At 48.6% G+C, this 14,218-nt stretch overlaps 1 protein-coding gene across 1 annotated transcript in view; it reads left to right on the top strand.

Annotated features, from left to right (window-relative positions):
- Positions 1 to 9,349, top strand: part of LOC144605643 (solute carrier family 2, facilitated glucose transporter member 11-like) — a 39,263-nt gene extending 29,914 nt beyond the window's left edge. The window contains exons 10-13 of the mRNA XM_078421087.1: positions 4,329 to 4,430; positions 4,992 to 5,067; positions 6,253 to 6,380; positions 8,979 to 9,349. Of these exons, the coding sequence (XP_078277213.1) occupies positions 4,329 to 4,430; positions 4,992 to 5,067; positions 6,253 to 6,380; positions 8,979 to 9,194 (522 nt within the window). The 3' untranslated portion in view covers positions 9,195 to 9,349. The remainder of the gene's footprint in view (positions 1 to 4,328; positions 4,431 to 4,991; positions 5,068 to 6,252; positions 6,381 to 8,978) is intronic.
- The last annotated feature ends 4,869 nt before the right edge of the window (positions 9,350 to 14,218 follow it).

Consider the following 14,218-nt stretch of genomic DNA (forward strand, 5'->3'; position numbering starts at 1 on the left):
GGGGTCCAGCAGGGGGTTTGTGATGTTTTTCAGCTGGGCCAGCACAAGTCTTTCAAAGGTCTTCATGACTACAGAGGTAAGTGCGACAGGCCTGTAGTCATTAAGACCAGTGACCCTTGTCATGAAGAGACAACAGGCAAAACCCAGTCCGAACCCGAAATGTCACCCATCCTTTTTCTCCAGAGATGCCGCCTGACCTGCTGTCACTCCAGCACTTTGTGTCTATCTTCATAAAGATACAACGTTTAATTTAGTTTAGAGATATAGCGCGGAAACAAGCCCTTTGGTCTGCCGAGCCCGCGCCGCCCAGCGATCCCCCACACATTAACACTGTCCTTCACACACTAGGGGCAATTTGCATTTAGACCAAGCCAATTAACCTACAAACCTGCACGTCTTTGGAGTGTGGGATGAAAATGAAGATCTCGGACAAAGGGGATTACAGAGGCATGAGGCAGGAGCTGGCCAAAATTGACTGGAAGGAGGCCCTAGCAGGGAAGACGGTAGAACAGCAATGGCAGATATTCCTGGGAATAATGCAGAGGTTGCAGGATCAATTTATCCCAAAGAGGCGGAAAGACTCTAAGGGGAGTAAGAGACACCTGTGGCTGACAAGGGAAGTCAAGGACAGCATAAAAATTAAGGAGAGAAAGTATAACATAGCAAAGAAGAGTGGGAAGACAGAGGATTGGGACTCTTTTAAAGAGCAACAAAAGTTAACTAAAAAGGCAATACGGGGAGAAAAGATGAGGTACGAGGGTAAACTAGCCAATAATATAAAGGAGGATAGCAAAAGTTTTTTTAGGTACGTGAAGAGGAAAAAAATAGTCAAGGCAAATGTGGGTCCCTTGAAGACAGAAGCAGGGGAATTTATTATGGGGAACAAAGAAATGGCAGACGAGTTAAACCGTTACTTTGGATCTGTCTTCACTGAGGAAGATACACACAATCTCCCAAATGTTCTAGGGGCCGGAGAACCTAGGGTGATGGAAGAACTGAAGGAAATCGACATTAGGCAGGAAATGGTTTTGGGTAGACTGATGGGACTGAAGGCTGATAAATCCCCAGGGCCTGATGGTCTGCATCCCAGGATACTTAAGGAGGTGGCTCTAGAAATAGTGGAAGCATTGGAGATCATTTTTCAATGTTCTATAGATTCAGGATCAGTTCCTGTGGATTGGAGGATAGCAAATGTTATCCCACTTTTTAAGAAAGGAGGGAGAGAGAAAACGGGTAATTATAGACCAGTTAGTCTGACATCAGTGGTGAGGAAGATGCTGGAGTCAATTATAAAAGACGAAATTGCTGAGCATTTGGATAGCAGTAACAGGATCATTCCGAGTCAGCATGGATTTACGAAGGGGAAATCATGCTTGACAAATCTACTGGAATTTTTTGAGGATGTAACTAGGAAAATTGACAGGGGAGAGTCAGTGGATGTGGTGTACCTCGACTTTCAGAAAGCCTTCGACAAGGTCCCACATAGGAGATTAGTGGGCAAAATTAGAGCACATGGTATTGGGGGTAGGGTACTGACATGGATAGAAAGTTGGTTGACAGACAGAAAGCAAAGAGTGGGGATAAATGGGTCCCTTTCGGAATGGCAGGCAGTGACCAGTGGGGTACCGCAAGGTTCGGTGCTGGGACCCCAGCTATTTACGATATACATTAATGACTTAGATGAAGGGATTAAAAGTACCATTAGCAAATTTGCAGATGATACTAAACTGGGGGGTAGTGTGAATTGTGAGGAAGATGCAATAAGGCTGCAGGGTGACTTGGACAGGTTGTGTGAGTGGGCGGATACATGGCAGATGCAGTTTAATGTAGATAAGTGTGAGGTTATTCACTTTGGAAGTAAGAATAGAAAAGCAGATTATTATCTGAATGGTGTCAAGTTAGGAAGAGGGGATGTTCAACGAGATCTGGGTGTCCTAGTGCATCAGTCACTGAAAGGAAGCATGCAGGTACAGCAGGCAGTGAAGAAAGCCAATGGAATGTTGGCCTTCATAACAAGAGGAGTTGAGTATAGGAGCAAAGAGGTCCTTCTACAGTTGTACCGGGCCCTGGTGAGACCCCACCTGGAGTACTGTGTGCAGTTTTGGTCTCCAAATTTGAGGAAGGATATTCTTGCTATTGAGGGCGTGCAGCGTAGGTTCACTAGGTTAATTCCCGGAATGGCGGGACTGTCGTATGTTGAAAGGCTGGAGCAATTAGGCTTGTATACACTGGAATTTAGAAGGATGAGGGGGGATCTTATTGAAACATATAAGATAATTAGGGGATTGGACACATTAGAGGTAGGAAACATGTTCCCAATGTTGGGGGAGTCCAGAACAAGGGGCCACAGTTTAAGAATAAGGGGTAGGCCATTTAGAACGGAGATGAGGAAGAACTTTTTCAGTCAGAGAGTGGTGAAGGTGTGGAATTCTCTGCCTCAGAAGGCAGTGGAGGCCAGTTCGTTGGATGCTTTCAAGAGAGAGCTGGATAGAGCTCTTAAGGATAGCGGAGTGAGGGGGTATGGGGAGAAGGCAGGAACGGGGTACTGATTGAGAGTGATCAGCCATGATCGCATTGAATGGCGGTGCTGGCTCGAAGGGCTGAATGGCCTACTCCTGCACCTATTGTCTATTGTCTATAAACCCACGCAGGTCACGGAGGGAACGTACAAACTCCGTTCAGACAAGCACCTGTGGTCAGGATCGAACCCGGGTCTCTGGCGCTGTGAGGCAGTAGCTCTACTGCTACGCCATCGTTGTCGGAAATTTTTGAAAATCATAAGGAAGATGAGTTGTTTGTAACGTGTTTAACCCTGGAGCTTATGTACTGGGGAGGTGTGAGAGGGAAAATGGTCAACAGAGGGAACCGAAGGATGCTTCTGAGGCCATAAGTAGATGTGTCATGGTGCCAAAGATGTGGCAAAGATCTCGGAGAAAACCCACGCGGGTCACAGGGAGAATGTACAAACTCGGTACAGGCACGCACCCATAGTCAGGATTGAACTCGTGTCTCTGGCGCTGTGAGGCAGTAGCTCGACCGTGACACGACACTTTACTAAAGTCCACCACACTTTACTAAGGACGTCAAGCCTAAAGAAAGGAAACAGAGGGTTTTTACTCAGGTTGCCTGATGTCAGGTATGGGACAAACATGCAAAAGTTGAAGGCCGGTGAAGGTGACAGGACACGCAAGAGAACCAACCCTTCATTGCCATGAGGCTATTTTTGAAAGGTCGCGAATTTGAAATAATTGAGAGGTTTGTCTTGTTCTGAAATGCATGACTCAGTGGAAGTAAAGTCCAAACACAATCATTAGCTGTGAATCCTGGAACTGTCTCCCTCACCAGAGGGAACACAGCAGTTCAGGAGAGCAACTCAATTACCACCTTCTCCAAGGCAACTAGAGATGGGCTCTAAATGAGCACAAAACTCCCAGAACCCAAACAAGGAATAAATGCATTAAAAGTGTTCTAAAATACAATAGATTCAGTAGCTGAAGGGAATTAATTTGCAGGCTTATGTTGGGAAAGCTGGGTTGATAGTGGACTAAACCATTTCAAGCCGGAAAGGGTGCAGAAAAGATTTACGAAGACGTTGCCAGGACTCGAGGGCCTAAGATACAGGGAGTTGAGCAGGCTAGGACTCTATTCCTTGGAGCACAGGACGATGAGGTGAATTACAGAGGTGTGTAAAATCATGAGAGGAATAGATCGGGTCAATGCACAGAGTCTCTTGCCCAGAGTACGGGAATCGAGAACCAGACGACATAGGTTTAAGGTGAGGGGGGAAAGATTTAATAGGAATATGAGGGGTAACTTTTTCACACAAAGGGCGGTGGGTGTATGGAGCGAGCTGCTGGAGGAGATTGTTCAAGCAGGTGGTATCGCAATGTTGAAGAAACATTTGGACGGGTACATGGATACGTGAGGGTTAGAGGGATATGGTCAAAATGCAGGCAGGTGGGACTAGTGTCGATGGGACATGTTGGTCCGTGTGGGCAACATGGCTGAAGGTCCTGTTTCAATGTTGCGCGAGTCTACAACGGTATGGCTAGTCATACAGCATGGAAGCAGGCCCTTCGGCCCATCTTGCCCATGCCGACCAACACGTGCCATCTACACTAGGGTTGTGGGAATAGACTGGGCAGTTTTTGCAAAGGTTCCACAGGGCCAGATGGGCCAAATGCATGAGACGTACAGCTTTCTGTTGAGAACCCCGCGGATTAAGAATTCATCCACGAGGTGCGTTCAGTGGAGCGCTTGGCAGATTCAAGGTCTGAACTTGGAACTTCTTGGACTGAAGCTCTCTCTCTAACACTTCTTTTGCACAGGGATTCATTATTGAGCGAGCTGGAAGGAAGGTGCTGCTTTGGAAAGGATACACCTTCATGGCATTGTGGATATTACTCTTGATTATTACGCTCAGTGTGAAGGTGAGCTTCATTGTCCAGCATTTGTAAGTGTGACCATGCAGAGGTAAAGACTCCCATATGCTCTTCCTGGTGGGTGTGGATTCCCTTATGTGGGTATTTGATTCACTGTAATGGATGGACGCACATTGTAGCACGTGCCCACAACTCACACCAGTTCCTACATCTGCACCGTAGAGAGCGTTCTATCGGCGACGCACCGCAGCGTGGTGTAGGAACACCTTCACCCGAGACTGCAAGAATTTCCAGCCCAGACCATCACACAAACTAACCTCTCCGCACTTTACGCTGCCTCGGCAAGGCCTCCAGCATAATCAAGGACCGGTCTCATCCCAACCACTCCCTCGTCTCCCCTCTCCCACCAGGCAAGAGGGACGGACGTTTGAAAACACACACCTCCATATTCAGACCAGGTCTCATCCCTGCCGTTATCAGGAAACTGAACCGTAGTGACACCTATCACTATCACATTTATACTTATTCTATTTAGTTTATGAATGCCTCAAATGCGTGTTTCCTCATCACCAATCCCTTTGCTCACACGTCCAATGTGTCTTCTTTCAGGAGTACTTCACCTGGATTCCATATTGCAGCCTGGCCTTCATCTTTGCGTACATCTTCACCTTTGGGATCGGCCCAGGTGGGTACCATCTCTGCAGACCCCCCTCTTACACCCTGCTTACTCCCTGCTTGAGCTTCGACATTTTTAGTTTGAGTTTTTGTTTTCAGTTTCGGAGATACAGCATGGAAACAGGCCCTTCGGCCCAACGAGTCCGCACCGACCAGCCATCCCCGCGCACTAACGCTAACGCTACCCTACACACGCGAGGGACAATTCTGCATTTGATACCGAGACGATTAACCTACAACCTGTAACCGTCTTTGGAGTGTGGGGGGGAAACCGGAGAGCCTGGGAGAAAACCCACGCGGGTTACTGGGAGAAGGTACAACTGCACAGACAGCAGCACCATTAGTCAGGATGGAACCCTGGTCTCTGGTGCTGTAAGGCAGTAGCTCTACTGCTGCGCTTTTTGTGCACAACCCGCAGGCATTGCCACTTTCATTTCACTGCACATCGAGTATGTGTATGTGACAAATAAATTTGACTTGACTTGACTTGACTTGCGCTACCTATCACCATCGCATTTATACGTATTCACACCCACAGGGCAGTGAGTTTTTATTTTCCCCTGCGGCTGAGACTTGCGTTGGTGAGAAGCAAATTCCATCGTTCGTTTTGCACCAACATTTTCACAGACGCCTGGGTATTGAGGTAAGACTCCCTAGTTCCAGGGGGGCATTTTCCTGACAATGTATCTGGGATTAATCATGGATGGTCTTTCCGCTGACTGGATCGCACGCAACAGCACGGGGACACAGCGGTAGAGTGAGTCGCTGTCTTCCAGCGCCAGAAACCAGGGTTCGATCTTGACTACATCTGTACGGAGTTTGTACGTTCTCCCCGTGACCCGAGTGGGTTTTCTCCGAGATCTTCGGTTTCCTCCCACACTCCAAAGACGCACAGGTTTGCAAGTCAATTGGCTTGGTATAAATGTAAATTGGCCCGGGTGTGTGCGGGACAGTGTTAATGTGAGGGGATCGCTGGTCGGCACGGACTCGGTGGGCCGAAGGGCCTGTTTCCCGCACTGTATCTCAAAACAAAACTAAACTAGACAACAAAGATTTTCACTGTACCTCGCCCGGTACACGTGACAATAAACCAAAGCCAAGGGATTCAAGAGTCAAGTAAGCTGAACATCGCCTCTGTTAAAAGGTTCTCCGAGCGCAATAAGGTGATTCATGGTGTCTTTGCTCTTGCCTCCAGGTAGTGTCAGCGGAGTCTTGCCTCTGGAGATATTCACTCAGTCCAACCGCTCGATTGCCTTGGTGGCGGCCAACAGCCTCCAGTGGCTGTCTCTCTTTGTCCTGGGACTCGTGTTTCCTTTTATGGTTGTAAGTACAATTTGAGCCAAAAAGGGCGGCCCGGGGGCGCGGCGGTAGAGTTGATGCCCCACTGAGCCTCCAGAGACCAGGGCTTCACCCTGACCGCAGGTGCTTGCCCGCACGGGGGGTGTTTGGTGGTTCTCCCCGTGAACTGTGTGGGCTATCTTTGGGCGTACCATCTACACCTCGTGCTGCCTCGGCAAAGCCAGCAGTACAATCAAGGGCCATGCTCTCCCCGCACACCTCCAGATTCAGGGACAGTTTCTTCCCAGCTATTATCAGGTAACTGAACCATCCTATCACCAACCAGAGAGCGGCCCTGAGCTACTATATACCTCATTGGAGACCCTCGGTTTCCTCCCACACTCCAAAGACGTACAGGTTTGCAGGTTAATTATAGACAATAGACAATAGACAATAGACAATAGGTGCAGGAGGAGGCCATTCGGCCCTTCGAGCCAGCACCGCCATTCAATGTGATCATGGCTGATCATTCTCAATCAGTACCCCGTTCCTGCCTTCTCCCCATACCCCCTGACTCCGCTATCCCTAAGAGCTCTATCTAGCTCTCTCTTGAATGCATTCAGAGAATTGGCCTCCACTGCCTTCTGAGGCAGAGAATTCCACAGATTCACAACTCTCTGACTGAAAAAGTTTTTCCTCATCTCAGTTCTAAATGGCCTACCCCTTATTCTTAAACTGTGGCCCCTTGTTCTGGACTCCCCCAACATTAGGAACATGTTTCCTGCCTTTAACGTGTCCAACCCCTTAATAATCTTATACGTTTCGATAAGATCCGGTTAGACCACCAACCAGAGAGCGGCCCTGAGCTACTATATACCTCATTGGAGACCCTCGGTTTCCTCCCACACTCCAAAGACGTACAGGTTTGTAGGTTAATTGGCTTGGTATAGTTGTAAATTGACCCTAGTGAGCGTAGGATAGTGTTGGTGTGCGGGGATCGCTGGTCGGTGCTGTCTTGGTGGGCCGAAGGGCCTGTTTCCGCGCTGCATCTCTAAACCAATCTAAACTACAAAGGTGATGTGCGGGGTACATCAGTGTGGAGAGGAGGGAGCAGGCTGGAGAGAGATGGACCCACTGACTTCATCTGGTAAACATCTTCACATTTACCCCTGTAGTTTCATAGAGATCTCGCGTGGAAGCAGGACCCTCGGCCCACCGAGTCCGCGCCATCCATCAATCATCCGTACACTAGTTCTATCCCTCCACACTGGGGACAATTTACAGAAGCCCATTCACCTGCACGTCTTTGGAATGTAGCAGTTGTACAGGGCCCTGGTGAGACCACATCTGGAGTGTTGTGTACAGTTTTGGTCTCCTAATTTGAGGAAGGACATCCTTGTAATTGAGGCAGTGCAGCGTAGGTTCACGAGATTGATCCCTGGGATGGCGGAGCTGTCATATGAGGAAAGATTGAAAAGGCTAGGCTTGTATTCACTGGAGTTTAGAAGGATGAGAGGGGATCTTATAGAGACATATAAAATTATAAAAGGATTGGACAAGCTAGATGCAGGAAAAATGTTCCCAATGTTGGGGGAGTCCAGAACCAGGGGCCACATTCTTAGAATAAAGGGGAGGCCATTTAAAACTGAGATGAGAAGGAACTTTTTCACCCAGAGAGTTGTGAATTTGTGGAATTTTCTGCCACAGAGGGTAGTGGAGGCCAAATCACTGGATGAATTTTAGATAGAGCTCTAGGAATCAAGGGATATGGGGAGAAGTTGAGCACTGGTTACTGATTGTGGATGATCAGCCATGATCACAATGAATGGCAGTGCTGGCTCGAAGGGCCGAATGGCCTCCTCCTGCACCTATTTTCTATGTTTCTATGTTTCTAAACCGGAGCAACCGGAGAAAACCCACACAGGTCACGGGGAGAACGTACAAACTCCGTACGGACAGCACCCATAGTCAGGATCAAACCCGGGCCTCTGGCGCTGTGAGGCAGCAACTCTACCGCCGTGCCACCGTGCCAACCTCTCAGACGGAGATTTGGGATGAAATTTAGCCTTCACCTGAAGCTGTGTTTTGCTTGTGTCCTGGAATCTAAAGGCTTAGCGATGATTTAATCAAAGTTTTCAAGAAGAACTAAGAGTTTCTCTCCTCATACGTTGGACAGCACTGGGCCTGTACTCGCTGGAGTTTACAAGAATGAGGGGGGACCACATTGAAACGTACAGAATAGTGAAAGGCCTTGGATAGAGTGGATGTGGAGAGGATGCTTCCACTAGTGGGAGAGTCTAGGACTAGAGGTCACAGCCTCAGAATTAAAGGACGTTCCTTTAGGAAGGAGATGAGGAGGAATCTCTTTAGTCAGAGGGAAGTGAATCTGTGGAATGCATTGCCATAGAAGGCTGTGGAGGCCAAGTTAATGGATATTTTTAACACAGAGGTAGATAGATTCTTGATTAGTGCGGGTGTCAGGGGTTATGGGGAGAAGGCAGGAGGATGGGGTTAGGAGGGAGAGATCGATCAGTCATGATTGAATGGCGGAGTAGACTTGATGGGCCGAATGGCCTAATTCTGCTCCTGTCACTTATGACCTTATGACGACTGCTGAAGTAATTTCCCACTTTCCCTTTGCAGGAGGTGCTGGGACAATTCTCCTTCCTCCTGTTCTTTGGGAGCTGCTCTTTGGTGGCACTCTTCATGTTTTACATCCTCCCCGAAACGAAAGGGAAAACCCTTCTGCAAATCGACGAGGAGTTCAGCACGCTGCGCCAGGCGAGGATGGGGATGTGCCCCAGTCTTTGTAAGGCAGCCGCCCCCAACCCGGCGGCCGCTCTGTCCACAAGACTGTAATCCAACGCGGGAGGCATGAGGCCGCGGACAATGCAGGCCCGGCATTCCTCCCACGCACGGCGACCCCCCCTGGCAAAACCCCACCATCCACACCAAGAACACCAGGCTGGAGGTACTCAGCGGGTCGGGCAGCATCTCTGGAGGACGTTCGGGGTCGGGACCCTTCCTCAGACTGATTGTACTGGGGTGCAGGGGTGGGTGGGGGGAAGCTGGAAGAGAGGAGGTGGGGGGGGGGGGGGGGAAGCGGGACAAAGCTGGGCAAGTGATAGGTGGATACAGTTCATACAGTGTGGAAACAGGCCCTTCGGCCCAACTTGCCCACACCGGCCAACATGTCCCAGCTACACTAGTCCCACCTGCCTGCGCTTGGTCCATATCCCTCCAAACCTGTCCTATCCATGTACCTGTCTAACTGTTTCGTAGGGGAGTTGAACTGTTGAGGGGAGTTGAACGGCAGATGGGTGGAAACCCCTGAGAATGTTTGTATTAATGAATCACATGGAGTACATTGGCTCTATTTCAATTCATGTTGAGGTTTAGTTTGCGTTGGGGAATATACACCTTCAAATGAACAAAATTCAGACTCCTTGCTCGGCTACTCCAGCACTTTGTGTTCTACGCAAGATTCCAGCACCTGCAGTTCCTTGTGTCTCATTTTTCGATTGTCCCACGTCAATAGACAATAGACAATAGGTGCAGGAGGAGGCCATTCGGCCCTTCGAGCCAGCGCCGCCATTCAATGTGATCATGGCTGATCATTCACAATCAGTACCCCGTTCCTGCCTTCTCCCCATACCCCCTGACTCCGCTATCATTAAGGGCTCTATCTAGCTCTCTCTTGAAAGCATCCAGAGAATCGGCCTCCACTGCCTTCTGAGGCAGAGAATTCCACAGATTTACAACTCTCTGACTGAAAATTTGTCCTTATCTCCGTTCTAAATGGCCTACCCCTATTTCTTAAACTGTGGCCCCTGGTTCCGGACTCCCCCAACATTGGGAACATGTTTCCTGCCTCTAACGTGTCCAATCCCTTAATAATCTTATACGTTTCAATAAGATCCCCTCTCATCCTTCTAAATTCCAATGTATACAAGCCTAGCCGCTCCAGTCTTTCAACATATGACAGTCCCGCCATTCTGGGAATTAACCTAGTAAACCTACGCTGCACGCCCTCAATAGCAAGAATATCCTTCCTCAAATTTGGAGACCAAAACTGCACACAGTACTCCAGGTGCGGTCTCACTAGGGCCCTGTACAACTGCAGAAGGACCTCTTTGCTCCTATACTCAACTCCTCTTGTCGTAAAGGCCAACATTCCATTAGCTTTTCTTCACTGCCTGCTGTACCTGCACACTAACTTTAAGTGACTAATAAACAGGGGAAGGGTCCTCTTTAACACCACAGGTTAAGTGTCAGAATCAAACCACTACCGCACCAATAAATAACCATGACTCTTATTTGCTTCAGTGTGACAACGCATTCACTACAAGTTGCGATATCATTAGTTCCCTCCGTGACTGGCCAACGGAGACAAGAGGCAGATCGGAGGGAGCTGAGCCAAGAACAGCAACTTCAGAAGCCAGAGAAAGTGGTTGAGGCAGGTGTGCTAATAGCATTTAAAGGACACTTGCACAGGTACTTGGACAGGTGGGGCTCAGAGGGACGTGGAACAAATGCGGGCCAATGGGACTAGCTTAGATGGGGCATCTTGGTCGGCATGGGCAAGATGGGCTGAAGGGCCTCTTTCCGTGTTGTATGCCTGAGCCAACAGTTCCAGCCCCACTTGATGGCATCTGCAGCAAGCCAGCCTTCCCTGCATTGGGAAGCACTGAAATAAGAAGTATAAGCAGAGTTGCTGCCTGACAACGCCAGATTTGATCCTGACTACGGGTCCTGTCTGTACGGAGCTTGTACCTTCTCCCGGTGACCGTGTGGGTTTCCCCCGGTTTCCTCTCACGCTCCAAAGACATACAGGTGTGCAGGCTAAGTGGCTTCGGTAAGAATTGTAAATTGGATAGTGCGAGTGTACGGGGGTCACAGGTCGGCATGGACTCAGTGGGCCGAAGGGCCTGTTCCCATGCTGTATCACTAAAAAATACATAGATAAGAAAGAGAACAAAGTAATGAGGGAGCAACTTGGTCACCTGGAGAACCAGCTTGGCCATCGATGTGTGGAGCTACAGAAGATGGTAAGGTGTTAAGTGAATATTCCTTGGGTCTATTTACCATGAAGAAAGTCTTGGAAACAAAGGAATGAAGGAGAATCACAATGGTGTATTGGAAAGTATCCTCATTCCAAAGTGGAGGGAAGGAGCTGGCAGTTTTAGAGCAGATTAAGGTGGATAAATCCCCCGGGGCCTGATTAATAGTTTAGTTTAGATTAGATTCGTTTATTATTATCACGTGCACAGTGAAAAGAAAAGACTATACATGATTACAATCAAGCTGTCCACAAGTGTACAGATAAAGGGCGGCACGGTGGCGCAGCGGTAGAGTTGCTGCCTTACAGAGCCAGACTACGGGTGCTGTCTGTACGGAGTTTGCACGTACTTCCTGTGTCTGCGAGGTTTTGTCCAGGTCTCCGATCTCCGGTTTGAGGGTTAATTGGCTTCGGTAAGTTGTAAAAACATTGTCCCGAGTGTGTGGGATAGTGTTAGTGTACGGGGTTGATCGCTTATCAGTGTGGACTCAGTGGGCCGAAGGGTTAGTTTCCACCCTATATCTCCAAAGTCTGAAGTACTAAGATAAAGGGTATAACATTCAGTGTAAGACTAGACCAAGTGGATCGTTGGGCCCAAACCTCTCCTGCATTGGTGCAGCACCCTCTCCTCTCCCCACTCCCCTCCCTCCTCCCTCCCTCCCACCTTTTCTCCACCCACTTCCCTCCCTCCCTCTCTCCCCCTCCCTCCCTAGGAGATAGATTTAAACTTTAAAATGTGAATAACTTAAAAAATATAACACCGATTTCAATGAAACCTCTTCCATTAGCACCAAATGGTGATGGTGAGTAAGGTGGGCCTAAAATTGCCGTGCTATCGTGAGCCGATTTGGCTGTAGTTCAGGAACAAACAAATGAGAGTTTTAGTATAAAGATAAAGTCCAATTAAAGATAGTTCAAGGGTCTCTAATGAGGTAGGTGGGAGGTCAGGATCGCACTCTCGCTGGTGAGAGGACGGTTCACTTTCCTGATTACAGCTGAGATGAAACTGTCCCTGAATCTGGAGGTGTGTGTATCTCAGGACATTGTGGGAAGCCAAGGATGATATTGTTGGGGGTCTGGCAGAGAGGTGTGCATCATCTTTAGCCACAGGTCAGGTACCGTAGGACTGGAAGATGACCAACGTTGTCCCTTTATTTGAGAAGGGCTGCAAGGTCAAGCCAGGGAACTGCGGACTAGCGAGTCTAACATTGTTGCTGGCAATGTCACTGGAGTGGATGCTGAGAGATAGGGTCCAGTTGCATTTGGAAAGGCAAGGACTGATGAGGGATAGTGGGCGCAGCTTTGGGTGTGGGAAGTAACGTCTCTAAACCGTGACTGAGTTTTTCTGAAGACGTAATAGAATAGAAAATAGGTGCAGGAGTAGGCCATTCGGCCCTTCGAGCCTGCACCGCCATTCAATATGATCATGGCTAATCATCCAGCTCAGTAACCTGTACCTGCCTTCTCTCCATACCCCCCTGATCCCTTTAGCCACAAGGGCCACATCTAACTCCCTCTTAAATATAGCCAATGAACTGGCCTCAACTACCTTCTGTGGCAGAGAATTCCACAGATTCACCACTCTCTGTGAGAAGAAATGTTTTCTCTTCTCGGTCCTAAAAGACTTCCCCCTTATCCTTAAGCTGTGACCCCTGGTTCTGGACTTCCCCAACATCAGGAACAATCTTCCCGCATCTAGCCTCTCCAACCCCTTAAGAATTTTGTAAGTTTCTATAAGATCCCCCCTCAGTCTTCTAAATTCCAGCGAGTATAAGCCTCGTCTATCCAGTCTTTCTTCATATGAAAGTGCCGCCATCCCAGGGATCAATCTGGTGAACCTTCTCTGTACTCCCTCTAAGGCTAGAATGTAATGAAGGGGAGTGATGATGATCGGGTGGTAAATGTTGTGCAAGCGGACTTTAGCGAGGCCATTGACTAGATCCCGTATGGCAGGTCAGTCTGGAAGGTTACCTCACGTGGGATCCAGGCTGAGACGTCCAAGGAAGGAGATGGCAGGAGGCCCAGCAACAGCCTGGGGCTCGCCTGGATCGCCCACCGCTCATAGGACCTAGAGCTGGACAATTGGCCTGAAAATGGCCCCATAGCCAGGTGCCTCTTGCATGTGGTCTCAGTGGACTCCACCTCTGTGCTGCCCCTAAAGGCGGCTTCAAAGACCAGCAGCCTTCATGGTGTCTATGAATCCTGCTCACCCACTTTCAGGTATAATTACGTCTTGGTTCATTCTCATCACCCATCACCATCGAAAACCCCAAGAAGGCACGAATAAATGAAAGAGGTTTCGAATTTCCTGCGGCCTTCTGCAAATGTGCTTCTCCACTTCACACTAGGGTGGTGAATCTGTGGAAATCTTTGCCACAGAAGGCTGTGGGGGCCAAGTCAATGGATATTTTTAAGGCAGATTGATAGAGTCTTGATTAGTATGGGTGTCAGGGGTTACGGGGAGAAGGCAGGAGAATGGAGTTGAGAGGGAGAGATAGATCAGCCATGATTGTATGGCGGAGAAGACTTGATGGGCCGAATGGCCTAATTCTACTCCTATCACTTAGGAACTTCTGGAAGAGAACCTGCAATGATGGTGAACCTTTTGCAACTTCCTGAGGACTTTATAGTCAATTAAATTTTTAAGTACAAATAGAATTTTAACTTGGGAGAAATATAGACTGCTAAGTAGCACAAACACCGTTAAAGAATGATAGAATGTAATTGGGTGGGAGTCCATTCAGCCCATCGTTTGTGGGCTGGGAACATAAATAATGATGTTGCAAAGAATATCCTCGAATGTCCACACTGAAGTCTGGCTCAA

This window comes from Rhinoraja longicauda, chromosome 25, assembly GCF_053455715.1.
Source record: "Rhinoraja longicauda isolate Sanriku21f chromosome 25, sRhiLon1.1, whole genome shotgun sequence".
Classification (NCBI taxonomy): Eukaryota; Metazoa; Chordata; class Chondrichthyes; order Rajiformes; family Arhynchobatidae; genus Rhinoraja; species Rhinoraja longicauda.